This window comes from Enoplosus armatus, chromosome 20 (genome assembly GCF_043641665.1).
Source record: "Enoplosus armatus isolate fEnoArm2 chromosome 20, fEnoArm2.hap1, whole genome shotgun sequence".
In the NCBI taxonomy this organism is placed as follows: domain Eukaryota; kingdom Metazoa; phylum Chordata; class Actinopteri; order Centrarchiformes; family Enoplosidae; genus Enoplosus; species Enoplosus armatus.
This window is the reverse complement of record NC_092199.1, coordinates 17446422-17462848: the sequence shown is the minus strand read 5'-3', so window position 1 is coordinate 17462848 and position 16427 is coordinate 17446422. Positions and strand designations below refer to the sequence as shown.

Sequence of the window (16427 nt, the reverse complement as noted above, 5' to 3'; positions counted from 1 at the left end):
GGCGTGGCTTAGTGTGATGACTGTATAGTTGTGACATCACAACCTTACGGAAGTCCCGACGGCTCGTTTAAAGGCACAGTGTCTGAATACTGGCTGTGTGCATTTCTCTGTGGACTGAGCGTTTTGAACCTTTCACAGTATTTATACAGCACCTAGAGCTGCTTTAGAATCAAACAAGACATGGAAACCTCACTTTCTACTATATGGGACCTTTAAACCAAGGCACAGTGTTGTTGAAGCATGCCTCATTGATTGATTTAATTGGAACCGCTAATATTGTATTGAATATTTGTTTATACATATTCTGTGTACATAACGTGGAGGGGGCTACAACAGCATTTCATTACAATGTGTATAAAATGTGTACCACTCTTATTGTTAACATCTCTCTCTCTCTCTCTCTCTCTCTCCACAGTAATTCAGCATGGATGAGATAGTTATAGCAGGGATATCGGGCCGTTTGCCCGAGTCTAACAACCTGGAGGAATTCTGGGAAAACCTCATCAACGGTGTGGACATGGTGACAGAGGACAACCGGCGGTGGACACCAGGTGAGACCCCTTCATAAAGCTGGAATTGATTGATTGTAATTGCTCCTTCTTCAAAGTGATGCTTAGCACATCAGAATCAGAATCAGAAATACTTTATTGATCCCTGGGGGGGAAATGTGTATGTACAAAATATAAAAAATAAGAAATAGAAAATAAAAATATACACAGAGATGCGAGGACAGAGTCAGAGAGACAGGAATCGTACCAAACGGGACATTCCTGGCTCACTCCAGCATCATTTTGAGGAGACTGCAACCACTCGTGACGGACAGCATCTCAACTGCATGCCTGATGAATGCTGCTCCAACACTGATTATACATTTATTGTGGTGTCAGAGCGTGACAATGTGACAATTGGCCACAATGGACAGTGGACAATATGTTTTACTGAATGATCGGAACGGATGTATTGTACTCTCTCTGTGCCGTCTGTGCGCATATGATGTACTGTGATGAGCCATTTCACTGTGATGCATTGGCGAGGTGTGGCCTGGTTATTGATTTCTTGCTTGCGGGTACACCCGACAGACCCAGTGGGGCATGGACCACATCCTGCTTCGCCCTTATCGCACTAGCAATAGCCTTAGAGGGTGAAGCCTATACTAAATAGAACATTAGTTACGTACCCTAACTCCAGACTCTATGTGTAGCCTATAGGCTACTGAAGCCTAGCTTAAGCCTACTTACTATGTGCGCCTCACCTTGTGTACAAGTTAAGCTGAGACTGGACTGTCTGCAGTTTCTTCAGCTGGTTAAAGGAACTAGTGGGGTACGTAATGGTACATAACCAATGTTTGCGCCTGTTCTTTACGAAAGAACAACGGCCTATGGGGAAACTCCCTCAACTGACCAATGGTGTAACTTCATCACTCACTCAGTAAGTCAGTCATGGACAGACAAAAAAGGCTCGTTCACATTGAGACATGTTGAACTATTGAATAAAAAAGCTCTAACAGACAGAGGCTCTGTGCAAAAACAGCAAAAGGAATTGAGAACAAAAGCCAACCTTTTGTCACTAATATGAGGCTCCTCTAGTCAGTGGGTTTTATTGTCATTTCACAGCACATAGCCGACCAGAGAAATCATTTGACTGTGCAGTGGGAAAATGTAGGTAAACGTAGGGAAATGTTGAAGTTACGTAAGCAATCCACCAGGAATGTGTGCTTGCATGTGTTTGATTGGTCAATGCAGCGTCTTGCTGGATGAGGCCACTTTGTGTGGCAGCAAAAGTTGAACCAGGTTACATTTTTTTTGCTGGACAACCCTGCTTTTTTTTTTTTTTCCTGGAGCACTTAGCGCTGGCACCGCCTGCTTCTGTCGCTGGAGGGGCCCCATTCAAATTAATGAGGGGCTGTGTTTTTTTCAGAGAGGGCTAAAGTGGTTCTGAACTGCGGCCTCACCCATTTCCTTAGTATTGCTTTCAATAAGTGCTAGTTGGTCACCCATCCTGACTAGCTAACAGATTTTTGGTATTCTGTATCATTCTACCCTACTCTTACTTTACTTTTATGTGTCACATTTTTAACCAGTTGTAACAGCTTTCTCCGCTGTCCCACTCTTTCCAATGCTCCTTCTCTCTTGCTTGCAGTTTTCTCCTCTCTGTGAATGAAAGACCCATCCCTCCAGTGCCTAGCAACCATCTTGAACTCACATTCATGTGCTGAAAGGGTAGGCCCGGGCCAGCTGGCACGGCTGAGACCACACACTGGGCATCATGGGAGAGTAGGAAGTATAGAAAAGGGAGACAGAGAAAGCAATAAAAAGGTTCATGGGCTGACGGAGTCCTTGCATAAAATAAAAGGAAAATGGGAAATGACAGACTTTATGAGGAATGATGTACAGCAAGCTGGTTATGTCCAACTAGAGGTAAACTGGTCCACACTCACACAAGTCTTTTTTTGTGAAGTTCACATTTGCTGCATTGCTATTTTCGTTTGTCCTAACAAGCAGGGAGGTTGCAGCTAATGACTTCCTCAGTGTTCAGGCTCAGGGACTGCCACGGTCCAAGTGGTTCAAAGAACTAAAACTTTGACAGTGAAGTTTCCAACTTGCTAACCACAAGTTGGACATTTCTGATTTGGCCTGGCCTAAACATACCAGTTAGATAAGGTGAGGGTGATCCTTCACTGTGTTGGACATTCTTTACTGATGAGAGGTTCACTGTACGTTATCCCATCCTTATTCCATGACTCCAAGACATTCATCATTTGACATAGGATATTATTAAGAAATAGCTCAATGTTTTGGGAAATAGGCTTTTTTTTCCTGTCTTTTTGAGAGAAGATGAGTCATGTCTGCATTCTGAGCTGGAGACAGATGGTGGTTAGCCTAGCTTAGCACAAAGATGCAGGGGGAAATGACTAACCTTGCTCTCTCTAACACGACTAAACACCTACCAACTCCCCTACATGGCGGCATGGTGGGGCAGTGGTTAGCACTGTTGCACAGGAGGTAAAGCTGGTTAGAGCGGGTTGGGGGTTCGATCCCCGGCTGCCCCCATCATGTCGAAGTGTCCTTGAGCAAGACACTGAACCCTAAGTCGCAAGGTGCTGGTCTCCATCACCTTGCATGGCAGCTCGGTCGCCATTGGTGTGTGAGTAAATGGGTGAATGAGACTTAGCTGTAAAGCGCTTTGGGAACTGTGAAGGTTGAAAAGTGCTATATAAGTGAGATCATTTACCATTTATCTACAACTCACAAAGTAATATGTCAGATCTTTTTTTTAATCTGTACTCAAACTGAAATGCCAAAATGACAATTTGCAGTTTTAAGAGGGGTTATGCATTGGAACTTCTTCTTGTGGAACAGCAGCCAGCTGCAGGTGACAGGTGCAGTGAGGTTGCCAGGTTTGATACCATTGTGCCTGTACAGAGACCAAAACCAAAACCTGTGCTCACCGAGCTACATCCGGAGGTGGTGCATTATATAAGTGGAAAGTATTGTTTTTGAAAACAAATGTAGCTTGACCATGTCATGTAATATTCTGCTTCATTTTATTTACTTTATTTATTTACTACGGAAAATTGCAGATGAACATTTAATATTCAGGAATTCACATCCACCACCACCGACTCTCTGTGTAACAATTTGGCCACATTAACCATACACAGTCCAGCCTTATACTAGGTTTTCGACCTAGTCTAGTTTTAATATAGTTCCTCAAGTGTAGTATGGTATGCTAAAGGGAGCAGCACCCCCTGGTGGCCTCACTAGTAGCTACCTAACCAGAAAAGAAGGTAGCCACACAGGTGATTTCAGCCAGTCAGTGATCCAGGTGGAAGACGCCAAGAGTGCTAACAGTTTTCAACTACTTTTTTTTACCATAGCTGTGTGAGATTTCAGGAGTGAACGGTTTTCTGTTGGTGCTGAAATTCTTGTACTGAAACAAAACGCCTCGCTCTCTTCTTTCCCTCTGAATCCAAGCCATTAGAGGATCCCAAATGTCTCCAAAATGAGTATCATAATGATTCACTGATATAAAAATGTCTAATTCTACATGTAGAATAGAATCTCAGTAACTTGTGTTTGAATGATTTTATGATGTTTTGTCATATGTGATACAAACTCTGTACTTGCAATGTGCTCACAACCACCTCCTCTTGTCTAGGTCTGTATGGTCTTCCAAAGAGGAATGGTAAACTGAAGGACATCAGTCACTTTGATGCAGCCTTCTTCGGCGTCCACCCCAAACAGGCCAACACCATGGACCCCCAGCTCCGTCTCATGCTGGAGATCGCCTACGAGGCTATTGTAGATGGAGGTGAGGAAACTGCAGATCAGTAGAGGACAGTAACTTGAGTGAAAGTGGGTAGAAATGGTGGGAAAGGAATACAGTAAATGTTTGCTCTCGGAGCTCATGATCTGAGTGAGGCTACCTGTTGAAATGCTGAGCGAATGGTCTGCTGTGATGCAGGACTGAACCCAGCCGCAATGCGCGGCAGTAAGACTGGCGTCTACATCGGGGTGAGTGGCTCGGAGGCCGGCGAGGCGTTCAGCAGAGATCCAGAGGAGCTGCTGGGCTACAGCATGACCGGCTGCCAGCGCGCCATGTTGGCAAACAGACTCTCCTACTTCTTTGACTTCAGCGGTACGTTCATTCTTTGGCTGTTAGTTTGATGCTGGTCTGAAAGCACACACACACACACAGCAGACTAAGTAGGGGATGTCTTTTTCTGTTCAAATCTGGAATGTATTGTGAAGACTAGATACCAGACTCCAAGATGTAGAAATATTCATATATAACATCTGCTGTAACATGATTTAGAGCAGGGGTATTCAACTAAAATTCGAAGAGGTCCAGTTAGAGAAAATGTCCTCAAGCAAAGGTCCGGAACATCCTAATGTCTAACTTGTTGTTGCGTTGTGATTTCGTGTGATATATATTGAAGTAGCCTAGTAGTTGTATCAACGTCTGCATGTAATCAACAACTGACTGTCAATCAAATAAAGAAAGTACAATTCAAAAACATTTTGACAATATTTGTCACTTAACATGGAACTATACAGATATATAATACTGTAGATATGTATAATGTTCTTCTCTCACTAAGTTAAAGGAGGGCTGCATTTAAAAATAAAATAGAGAAAATAAATACTCGTCTTATCATCTGCCACTCGCCTCTCACCTCTCTCATCTGTCTGTATTCAGAGTCGCAATGTTTAGCGCCTGGAATGCACAGATTTGATTGGCTGAGTAGCATCACGTGGGCTGGCTTAACTCATATGCAATTGGCCTGTGAGTTTCCTGATCTGCTGAAACAGTGCAGTAAAGACTAGAAAAGCTGCGCCAGTTAAAATAGAAGCGCCCCGTCAAAATTTAAAATCCCTTAATCATTTATTGATTATAGGTCCGGGTCAGTATAGGACGGCGTCTGGGTCCGGACTCGGACCGCGGTCCGCCAGTTAGTGACCTATGATTTAGAGGATTGTTTGGTCTGAGTGCTTTCTAGTCTGAAGTGAATGTCATTTAGTCAACTTGAACCGTTCCACGTACTCCTCTGTATCCCTGGATATCCTTTTCTGCAGATGTGGTTTCTCGCTCTAATTTAATCCACCCCCTTCCATCTCCCTGTCCAGGCCCCAGTACCGCCATCGACACAGCCTGCTCCTCCAGCTTGCTGGCTTTAGAGAACGCCTTCCACGCCATTCGCCAGGGCCAGTGTGATGCCGCTCTGGTGGGGGGAGTCAACCTGCTGCTCAAGCCGAACACCTCGGTGCAGTTCATGAAACTGGGCATGCTCAGTCCTGAGGGGACCTGCAAGTCCTTTGACTCATCAGGTAAAAGAAAGTCAGTGGGGCCCCCCCCTTTGAACAGCAATGTCTACCGGTGGAATCCGGCTGGAGACCTTTGTTGCATCTGGCTCAGCGTCGTTTTTCATCTGCACACCTATTTATCTTAAAGCTTGTTTCTCCATCGTCACCATTTGCTTACAGTCTTCGAGTCATATTGATCTAACTGTGCATGATGTATTATTTACACTTGTTGATGCACTCTGTGTACATATGTGTATATATGAAGTTTCTATTTTTTATCATTCTGTTGGCCAGGAAACGGATACTGCCGTTCTGAGGCAGCAGTGGCAGTGCTGCTGACCAAGCGGTCGGTGGCCCGAAGGGTCTACGCCACAGTGGTAAACGCTGGCAACAACACAGATGGATACAAAGAGCAGGGTGAGGAGCAAAGTTAACATCCCTGTGACGACGGTATTTCTACTCTGAACACTTCTTCCACCACCGTATGAATGTTATTTCAGTTTGACTTAAAAAGGACTTATCAGTTAGCAGAATAGTTGCAGATTGATTTTCAGTCCTGTGGATTATTCAGGTTATCTTGATGGCACACTCACAAGTTCACAATACTTCTGAAAAGAAGATAAAGTCACCTTTTTTCCCCCTAATTCCGTTCAGGTCAATGTATGATCTGTTGTCCAAAAAAAGAGATTTCAAGGCAGGAACCTTTATGGTGGCTGCCATCATTTCTGCAGTTTGGTTACAGGAAAACTATGTTTAAGTTTATTGCAAACTGGGTTTTATTTTTGTACCTCTGACAATTTTTATCAGTAATAATAATACTGTACCCACTTATTTACTTGCGAGGAATTGGAGAACACGGTGACATAAAAAAGAAAGTCAGAAGGGGCACGTTAGAGGATCAGATTAGTTGGAAAATGAAGGTGAAAAGTAAAACTGTAACCCAAATGTTCACAACTTTGACCTACTGCACTTACTGTAATTGTGTGCAATTAAGATTGTTACTGACATTTTAGGTGCACTCATTTTCAGTTTTTATCTCCCGAGTGATTTAAATAACCTGGATAAACTGTCGGCTGTGTTTACAACCTGTTTGGACACCTGACTGCTCGTGTTTCTTGACTTGTTGGACCTATTTTTAGTGACGTCACTGCAATTAACTTGGCCAGAGATACCAAAATATAATCCATGTTGTAATAAAACCCTAGTTTTCCTTCAACCCTCTCGACCCCATAGCGCCCGGGAGCACCCGTCATTTTAAAACCATTCCCAGAGTGTCAAAACACGGAAAATAAAGGCCTGAACTTTGTATTGTAGATACTTCAAGTTGTCATCAATAATCGGAAATACACATTGTAACGTTGACATCTGACTTTTCTCCATTCCCACTTGGTTTCCACTTGTAAATGTAAGAAACCATCGTCTTTATAATCTGATGTAAGATTGTGTTGTGAGAGAGACCCTGACCTTCGTGGAAAGCACCAAAGACACTGCAAGTTCAAGTTTTTTGCTCAAAATCACCTTCAGGACAGCGGGACCTTCTAGGCTGTCGCAGTACAATAAACAGTCGGTAGGGAGGACTGACTGCACCGCCGCAACTTTTCCACATATAAATTCAGCCTTTTTTTTTCTCATATAAGTCACCAAAGACACAACATGCTTCCACATCACTGTTGTTTGTTCTAATAACATTGCCGTGTGGGACATTTCTCTTTTATTTTGAAAGCCTAGCGTTATCCAGTGGAGGGTCTGTTTTGTTGTCAGACTCTGAATGTTGACTCAGGACGGAGAGAAATGTTGTGGATCACACGTTTCGTTCAAAGTGTGTGTGAGGAAGATATGAGAAAGTTATAGGAAATAGCTATTTATAAGAGTTTCAGTGCAATTTGTTGTTGTAAATGTGTTGAATCAAACTCAGTCTAAAAAACTACACATGCCACATGTTTGGTATGAAATTAAAGAGCAAGTTATGTTTTTTAAAATGAAAACAACTTGTGAGTATCAGTGTCTTAATGTTTTTTAGATAAAGCTGTCTGTTTGGATTAAGTAGGAAACTGCTCATTTAAGTGAGGGGTCTCAGTGAACTGCAGCAGGGTTCTAGAATTCTACTGGGGTCTAGAGGGTTAAGCAATATTGTTGCATAGAGAAAGGAACTCAAATAGCATCTTGAATTGCACACATTCTTTCAACATCACTGTAAGGTCTTATCGGGGTACATCTCAGAAACGGCAATCTAAAAAACCTCAGGTTTGAACAGAAATATCAACTTTTGAATGTCTGTGACGAAAATGTGTAAGTGCAGTTATGGTATGGTGTACCGTACTCGTCCTCACACACTCCTCTTGGTCCCTCAGGCGTAACGTTTCCTTCGGGGGAGATGCAGCAGAGGCTGGTTCGTTCTCTCTACCAAGAGGTGAATATAACTCCTGAGCAAGTGGAGTACATCGAAGCCCACGGCACCGGAACAAAGGTCTTTGCACACACCGTCACATGCTACACATTTTAGTCACCTTCACACACACATCACCAGGAGTGTCTTACCTCTGTGGCGTCTCTGCTCTCTACATGCAGGTTGGCGACCCACAGGAAGTGAACGGCATCGTCGGCGTGTTTTGTCAGTCAAAGCGAGAGCCTCTCCTTATTGGCTCCACCAAGTCCAACATGGGCCATCCAGAACCGGCCTCCGGTCTGGCTGCCCTGGCAAAGGTGAGAGTGAGAGACCTTTTTTTTGTTGTTTGTATTTTCAGGCCATGTCTGCAGTCAAAATGTTTCTACCTCTTCTGAATGTTCACCCTGGAAGGTGGGGTGAGAAACCTGCCGTCACAGCCTCTTCTTGCTGCACCCCACTGCCTCTCTGATCTTTATAGTCTTGACACAAAGAATTATATCGGAGATTACGACGCACAGCTCTGGCTTTTTCAGCCATAGAATACGTAACATACGTTGGCTTCATCGGGCTGTTTAAATTGATTCACAGAGGTGACGTTAAAGTTTTCACAGCTTTTCTTTCCGACATGACCGGACATTTCCAGAGAAATGTGCACGAGAGGATGCGGCGTCACTGCTGCAAAACAGCGACAAGCTGACAAGTTGAATGATGTGATGTTTTCTCACAGCTTGCATCACTGATGCAAGTGAAGCCTTAATTAATGACCACTGTGAGCACAAGGGACGCTTGTTGATTTTATTTCCTTCATTTCTTCATAGGAGATGATATACTGTGTGTTACAGTGATCTTGACTGCAGTTTATTTTCAGAAAGAAAGTAGGTAGGGCATCTTTGATACCAAATCAACTAAAGAGAAAAGGAATAATGAGCTATTTTTGTTATTTCAGCCACACTAAAGGGATGCTCTTCATTTCGTCTGTGCTTTTATTTTGTTGGTTGTTTTTCATCCCACACACAGGTGGTGCTTTCTTTGGAGCGAGGAGTCTGGGCTCCCAACCTGCACTTCAACAGCCCCAACACTGACATCCCCGCCCTCACCGACGGTCGGGTTCAAGTCGTCGACCGGCCTATTCCCGTCCGAGGCGGCATTGTGGGCATCAATTCCTTTGGATTCGGGGGTTCAAATGTTCACGTGATCCTCCGTCCAGCCGAGAAACCCACTGATGCGCCGCCGCCCAGGACGCTTCCCAGGGTGCTTCAGGTCTGCGGCCGTACAGAGGCCGCGGTGAAAGCCATGCTCCAAAAGGGGAAGGAATGCGCTGCGGATGACAGCTTCCTCTCTTTACTGAATCATGTGTCAGGAGTTCCCATCGCCAGCATGCCCTACCGAGGCTACACACTGATTGGCTCTCAGAGTGACATCACGGAGGTGCAGCAGGCGCAAGCCGCTGCCAGGCCGCTCTGGTACGTCTGCTCAGGTGAGTCATCAAACAAATAGATGAAATCCAACAGGTTTCAGCTTAACTGATCTATAGGTTGGCTAGTAATTGCTTTTTATCATCTATAGAGTAAGATGTCTCCAGTTTTTGTAAAATTCCCAATGGAAATAGTTCACAGTTCAGTTTGTGGATTATCTGTTTCTGGAAAGAGATGTTGCTGTTGATTTATTCTAAAGGCAATTTTTCAATGCTGTGGAAGGAAAGTCCATTCACTTCCATTGTATTGGGGGGAAACGGAAATCCCAGAGGCACATCTCCATTCCTGGACAAATAAAACTCTGCATGGAAAAGATACCACCAGTGTTAAGTGAGGATTAGGGTGAACCAACCCATTAAATATTTTTGTAGACTTGAGCAACTGATTTATGTGCCTTTGGAAACACTGTAATTTGTTAATATTATTAATATATCAATTTTAAAAGAAGATATCTAACATTGACAGAAATATTTATATATATTTCATCAGTGGTTTTCAAAAAAACAAAAGAGAAAAGAATAAAGAACCCCACAATGGCTCAAACAGTAACTCTTACCTTTTGGAATGGAGCTCAGATCAGACAGATGGGTGTTTTTCAGTAGCTGATGTATTGCTGGATGAAGGTGCATGACTTTTCATTTCATTGCATCAACAGGTATGGGAACACAGTGGGCAGGTATGGGCCGCAGTCTCATGCAGCTACCGGATTTCAGAGAGTCCGTCCTGCGGTCAGACGCCGCCCTGAAGGACACCGGCCTGGTTGTGTCTCGCCTGCTCATGGAGGCAGACGAAGCCACTTTTGAAGACACTGTTCACGCCTTCGTCGGCCTCGCCGCCATACAGGTAGAGTGGAGGCGCATGTTTTCCACGTGGACCATATGGTGGAACTTTTAACACAAAGTGCTGTTGTATGTTAGTTATTTCATGCAAGTTACAGACTTGTACCTCGGAGCTTTGATATATGATATGTGCTATATCTTATCTCAAGGAGTTTATTCTGATTCTGAATCCATTTGATCATATATTTCCATATCTTGATTTCACTTATCTGTATTTTGTTCCACTACTCCACTACTGGTAAAGAACAATGAGCAAAGAACACAACACTGAACCCCAGCATGTCTGTGTATATTCTACCATGACAGCTTTCCCGGGTCCCGGGAACCATTTCAGGAAGTCGATGAATGTGACAAACATCGTTCAGTTTACATCAAATTGACATTGTGTGGTCTACACTTGACATACAGCAACATAATGTATAATTTAGTGCGCCACTCCTTCATGCAATGTCCAATATTCATGAAAGTCCATGTCAGGCGACCTCCAGTAAATGTGTGCAAATGGGTGCCCGCTCATTGCCGCTTGCAGCTAAAAATCTCTCTTTTTCAAGAGTGACCTGGCCCAGATAATACTATATATAAAATAATAACTATTTTCCTTGTTTTGACACTCTGGGAATGGTTTTAAAATGACGGGCGCCATGGGGTCTACAGAGTTAACACATGAAGACGTGCTATTAAAATAAATATGCCCTACAGCAGCAGTGGGTTCAACTTGTAGAGAGAGATCAAGTCTAGTAGCAGAAGGTTCCATGCAGTGGGAACAACATACATGAAAGGTCTTTTACATAGTTCAATGATGACTTTTGGAACTGCTCATATACAGTTATGTAAAAACATTCCCATGTGTGTTTTGTGGCTCACCTCCTTACAGATAGCCGAGATCGACCTGCTCACCAAGATGGGTCTGCAGCCTGATGGCATCGTGGGGCACTCAGTGGGGGAGTTGGCCTGTGGCTACGCTGACGGGTCCCTCAGTCACAGCGAGGCCATCCTGGCTGCCTACTGGAGAGGCCGCTGCATCAAGGAGGCCAACCTCCCTCCAGGAGGCATGGCTGCGGTCGGTAAGAGAGAGAGAGTGCATTCTTTACCACATTTCAACAGCTGTTTCATGAAAAAAGAAGAGAAGGAATTCATTGTAAAATGTGCTTGTTTGGACTGAAAACCTTCATAGTCCAAGTGTGTCAACTGTAAGTTTCTATTCTGAAATGCTACAATCCATTTGGAAGAACTTTAATCCATCAGTCAGGGTTTCAAAAGTCTATATTTCAGCCAAAATATCTCCTCAAAAATAGATGATCCTGGCAAGGAGGGTTTGATATTTTTCTCTGATGTTGACTGTTCAACAAGCCTTTACACAACAGAAAGACCAGTTCTAGGATATACTGTTTTGGAGACATCACTGACATTTCAATCACTGAAAATGACGGTAATATTGGCTGACGTTACTGGTCAGGCAAGTGTTTTTTTCTGTAGATATGGCTCATTTCTTGGGATTTTCATCAAAACAAATCTAATAATTTATCTGTGTTTGTTTTGATTGTCTGACAGCAGCAGATTTTTCCATGATTTTTTTGAGGCTCACTGGTCTCAATTTTATGTTGCGTCATGCAGACTTATAACTGGTAATAAGTTGTGTACATGGCATGGACACTGCGTTTTGCTAACAATCCCACTGTACTGTCCTCTGCGCAGACACTGTATACGTTTGTCCATAGGTGTATTAGTTAGGAAAAGGTGGAAACCCACAATGCAATCTGTTGCATTTGATAGATGTTAGACTTAGCAATGTACTACTTACTATGGAGTAAACTACTGTTATATATATTGGGCGGCACAGTGTTTTTTCACTGTTTGTTTTTATGTATTTTTTTGCACATATTTGACCTAGTTGCTTGCCGTCTGTGTTCCAGGGTTGACCTGGCAGGAGTGTCTGGCTCAGTGTCCTCAGGGGGTGGTCCCAGCCTGCCACAACGCCGAGGACACCGTCACTATCTCTGGTCCTCAGGTTGAACATTCTATCAGACTCTTTTTGTTTTTCTTTTTTAGTCTTTTATAGCCCCGTTAACGCACAGAGAACCTGAGCTTTACACAGTCTGAACTTGCTTTTACGTATGGTATTACGTACGTTTGCATTTCCATTTGCTCACTGTGGTGTTGATTTTTTAACTGTGCTTATTGTGCAGGTTTAGTCACCTGTATCCTACAAGTTGGAAAGTTTGTAATATGTCACCAGTGCTGTGTTTATTTTACAGATGAGTAGCTGGAAAAATAGCTAACCTTCACTTTTAGATTGAAACTGTAACTTTTTCTGACAGATGGCAACAGGAAGAGAAGAGGGAACAAGAATATAGTAGTTGGCCAACAGCTAGTTGTTAACTAGCATGGCAGTAACGACACTAAAGACGCCAGGATGCTTTAAACAATGTAAAAATGTCAATGTGGTGTGTGTGTGTGTGTGTGTGTGTGTGTGTGTGTGTGTGTGTGTGCGTGTGCGTGTGCGTGTGTCATCAGGAAGCAATCAGTAAATATGTGTCCGAGCTGAAGGAGCAGGGAGTGTTTGCAAAGGAGGTGCGCAGCGCTGGCGTTGCTTTCCACTCCTACTACATGGCCTCCATCGCTCCAACCCTGCTGGCTGCTCTGAAGAAGGTACATAGCTCCTGCTGTGTTTTCTTTATTCAACTTTGTGCACATATTACAGACCCAGGTAAAGTCCTCCTTACCCTACCCCTCCCCTCGTTCCCTTCCTGCCCTCTCACGCCCACCTTCCAAACCATTTGTGAATGATACACATATTTTCACAGACGGGGACAGTAATAGACAGACAGATGGTCAGACAGACAGGCAGATGGACGGACAGAGAGCAAGACACTCAGACATACGAGTAGACAGGTGAACAGTCAAGATGGAGCAAAAGATGGATGGAGTCGGGGGACGATAAATAAATAAAATAATGTAAGTGATGGAGAAAAGAAGGTTGTGTTTCGTGTTTTCCAGTTTAACAGGATAGTTTGCTTGGTGATGGCTAGGGCAGTGAGTGGGTTTGTAGGTCTGGACGGGCGGGCTGATAGTAGAGCTGCAACGATTAATCGATCGAAAGTAAATTAGTTGCCAACTAATTTTTCAAGCAAAAATGTCTAACGTTTGCTGGTTCCAGCTACTTAAATGTGCTGCTTTTCTTTGTCGTTCATAACAGTAAATGAAGAGTATTTGGGTTTTGGAGTGTTGGTTGGACAAAATAAGCTATTTGAAGCCGTCACTTTGGGCTCTGGGAAACTGTGACGAGCATTTTTCACAAATCTTTTACTTTTTCTAGACTAAAAGATTCATCGATTAATCATTAGATGAATCAATTGATTCCTTCCAGCCCTAGTTGTTAGCTGAGAGGTCACCGAGCAGACAGAGGGATGCCACAGCTCATCAGTGACTTGTCTCCAGAAGTAATGAGTTGGTGGGTAGAGCCAGGTGTAGTAGTGGAAGTCATTGTCTGATGTGTTCACTGAGCAGAGTAAGCATGTATCGGAATATTGGATAAGCTGTAGGTTAGTATTGTTAGACTTCTGGACCCACATATGTAGGAACACCTTTACAGTGACTGTGTTGAGAGAGAGTGTTTTGTATCCTGCAAATTCAGCATGATGAATGTTTTGGCTGCTTTATGTCTAGAACCTTTGTCTTTCTTCACTGCACATCAGATAATTAATATCATTATTATATATTCCAACTAAAAGAACCAAGCTGCTTGATGCAGATCAGGTTTCATGCTGTGTGGCACATATTTGAATGTTAATAAATAACATAAAACAACGTCTTGTGCGCAGGTGATCAAGGAGCCGCGGCAGCGTTCGCCCCGCTGGGTGAGCACCAGCATCCCTCAGTCCGAGTGGGAATCTCCTCTGGCTCTGTACAGCTCAGCTGACTATCACGTCAACAACCTGGTGAGCCCAGTGTTGTTCCAGGAAGGCCTCCGTATGGTGCCCGAAAATGCTGTGGTGGTGGAGATCGCGCCTCATGCTCTGCTGCAGGTACGCTCAGCGTGTAACATTCAACATCACTCCTGAAAAGCAGCGGTTTGAGCACTTTGGACACACATAAACAGTGTATCATTGAAGCAAACTTCATTATTTGGCACGGAGTTATACATCTATTCTCGTTTTTATACAAATTTACTTGAATTGGTAGCTGGAGGTGGGATAAGGGGGAGGGGTGAACTGTGTGTATTGCATGCCCATGTGTGTCCATTGGGAAAGGCAAATAAAATAGAGTTGATTATTTTGCATTTAATTTTATACTTTAGCAACATTTCACTTATTGAATTTGCAGTGAAATGAAAATGTAATATTTGCCCATTATATTTGTTTAATTGAAAATAATGAGCTTGCTGTATATATTGTATACAGTGTAGTTTGGTGGATGGTGTTGTATTGGCCTGCCACTGCTGTCTGATGGTTCTGATTAATGTCCAAATACCATAGACCTTTTGTTTAGTTTAGAGACTGTTAAAAGCCGTGGTTCCCAACCTGGGGGTCCCGACCCCCATTAGGGGTCGCCAAAGTTCCACAGGGGGACATGAAGCCCTCTTCATTTTAAGTGTGTAAGAATTTTTGTATGTATAAAATATAATATACATGCATTTAAATAATTTCAATCGTATTTATTTATTATAAAGCCAGGTTGCTTGGACTATTAAAACGTATGTATGATAGTGAAATTAAAAGAAAATCATAGTGCACACATAGAATTGTGTTCTTAAAAATATCAGGAAAAGTCTGATGCATTGTCATATCCACAAGAAATAGTCTGTTCAGAATTTCGTACAAAAGTAGTTTTACTCAAACTTCCTACAGGTGTTAAGTTCAGTATTTGGGTTAATTGTACAGTTAATTGTTCTGTGCTGTTATTGTTTTTTATGCAATGAATTTAATAAAATATACATAAAGATATTCCAGAAGAGGTAGGCTACTTTTTCCCTTTTTTATGTGGGTGGGGGGCGATGGGGGTCGTCACTGTATATACAATGCCAGAATAGGGGTCCCTTAAGAAAACGGTTGGGAAGCTCAAGACTCACAGCCGCCTATACAATGTGCACTAGGACCTGTATTGATCAAGCATCTCAGAATCCCTCCTAGGAATGATGCTCAAAGTTGAACTCGGACTAAATACCCTCCTACCTCAGAGTAGGACTTGTATGATGACTCTCAGCTAGGACGACCCCAAGTGCGACATTTAAGAAGATGTGTTGTAGTTGGTCTGAAAGTTTCGATTTTAAATATTAAATCGTAAGATGTAGTAGATAGTATAATATAGCTGACTATGCTATAGGTTTTACAAGAACATGATGCCAAAATTGATAAATAGCTTGAATCTCATAATGATATTTATCAAAAAAGCCATTCGCAGTAGGCTGTAAGTAAACTCTGGCAAGTCAGTTAAACAATAAATATAGCTTGAATAGTAAATAAACGTGATATAAATGTGTATAATTTAAAAGGGTCAGCTAGTCAGCCCTGTCCAATCACATTGTGTCTTACTGCCTGCATCTTCTCTCTTTATCTTCTCTTCCACCGTTCAACTCATATGTTTTCTTTCACAGGCCATCCTGAAGCGTAGCCTGAAGCACACGTGTTCCATCCTCCCTTTGATGAAGAGAGGCCACGCCAACAACCTCGAGTTCTTCCTTTCACACATTGGCAAAATCCATATGAACGGGTCAGTAAACGCCTCACTCGGTCTGCATTTAGTGACTTTTGGTGCATTAGGGCTTGTGCACATGTAGCACAGCACGTGGATTTTTGTTTCTGTGACAACAATATCTGAATGCTATGTTAATTGAGGGGTGACTACACAGCGAACAGCAAGCTAACAACATGTAGGGTGATAAAAGCACAACACTGAACAGCAACAATCTGCTCCTTCAAATGGG

General features: G+C 43.0%; 1 protein-coding gene across 1 annotated transcript in view; it reads left to right on the top strand.

Annotated features, from left to right (window-relative positions):
- Positions 1-16427, top strand: part of fasn (fatty acid synthase) — a 37879-nt gene that overhangs the window by 3101 nt on the left and 18351 nt on the right. Inside the window, 14 exon segments of the mRNA XM_070926576.1 lie at positions 416-551; positions 4159-4311; positions 4465-4638; positions 5628-5828; positions 6099-6221; positions 8156-8271; positions 8373-8507; positions 9208-9667; positions 10321-10508; positions 11379-11568; positions 12418-12512; positions 13019-13153; positions 14326-14529; positions 16098-16213. Coding sequence (XP_070782677.1) covers positions 425-551; positions 4159-4311; positions 4465-4638; positions 5628-5828; positions 6099-6221; positions 8156-8271; positions 8373-8507; positions 9208-9667; positions 10321-10508; positions 11379-11568; positions 12418-12512; positions 13019-13153; positions 14326-14529; positions 16098-16213 — 2417 coding nt within the window. The 5' untranslated portion in view covers positions 416-424.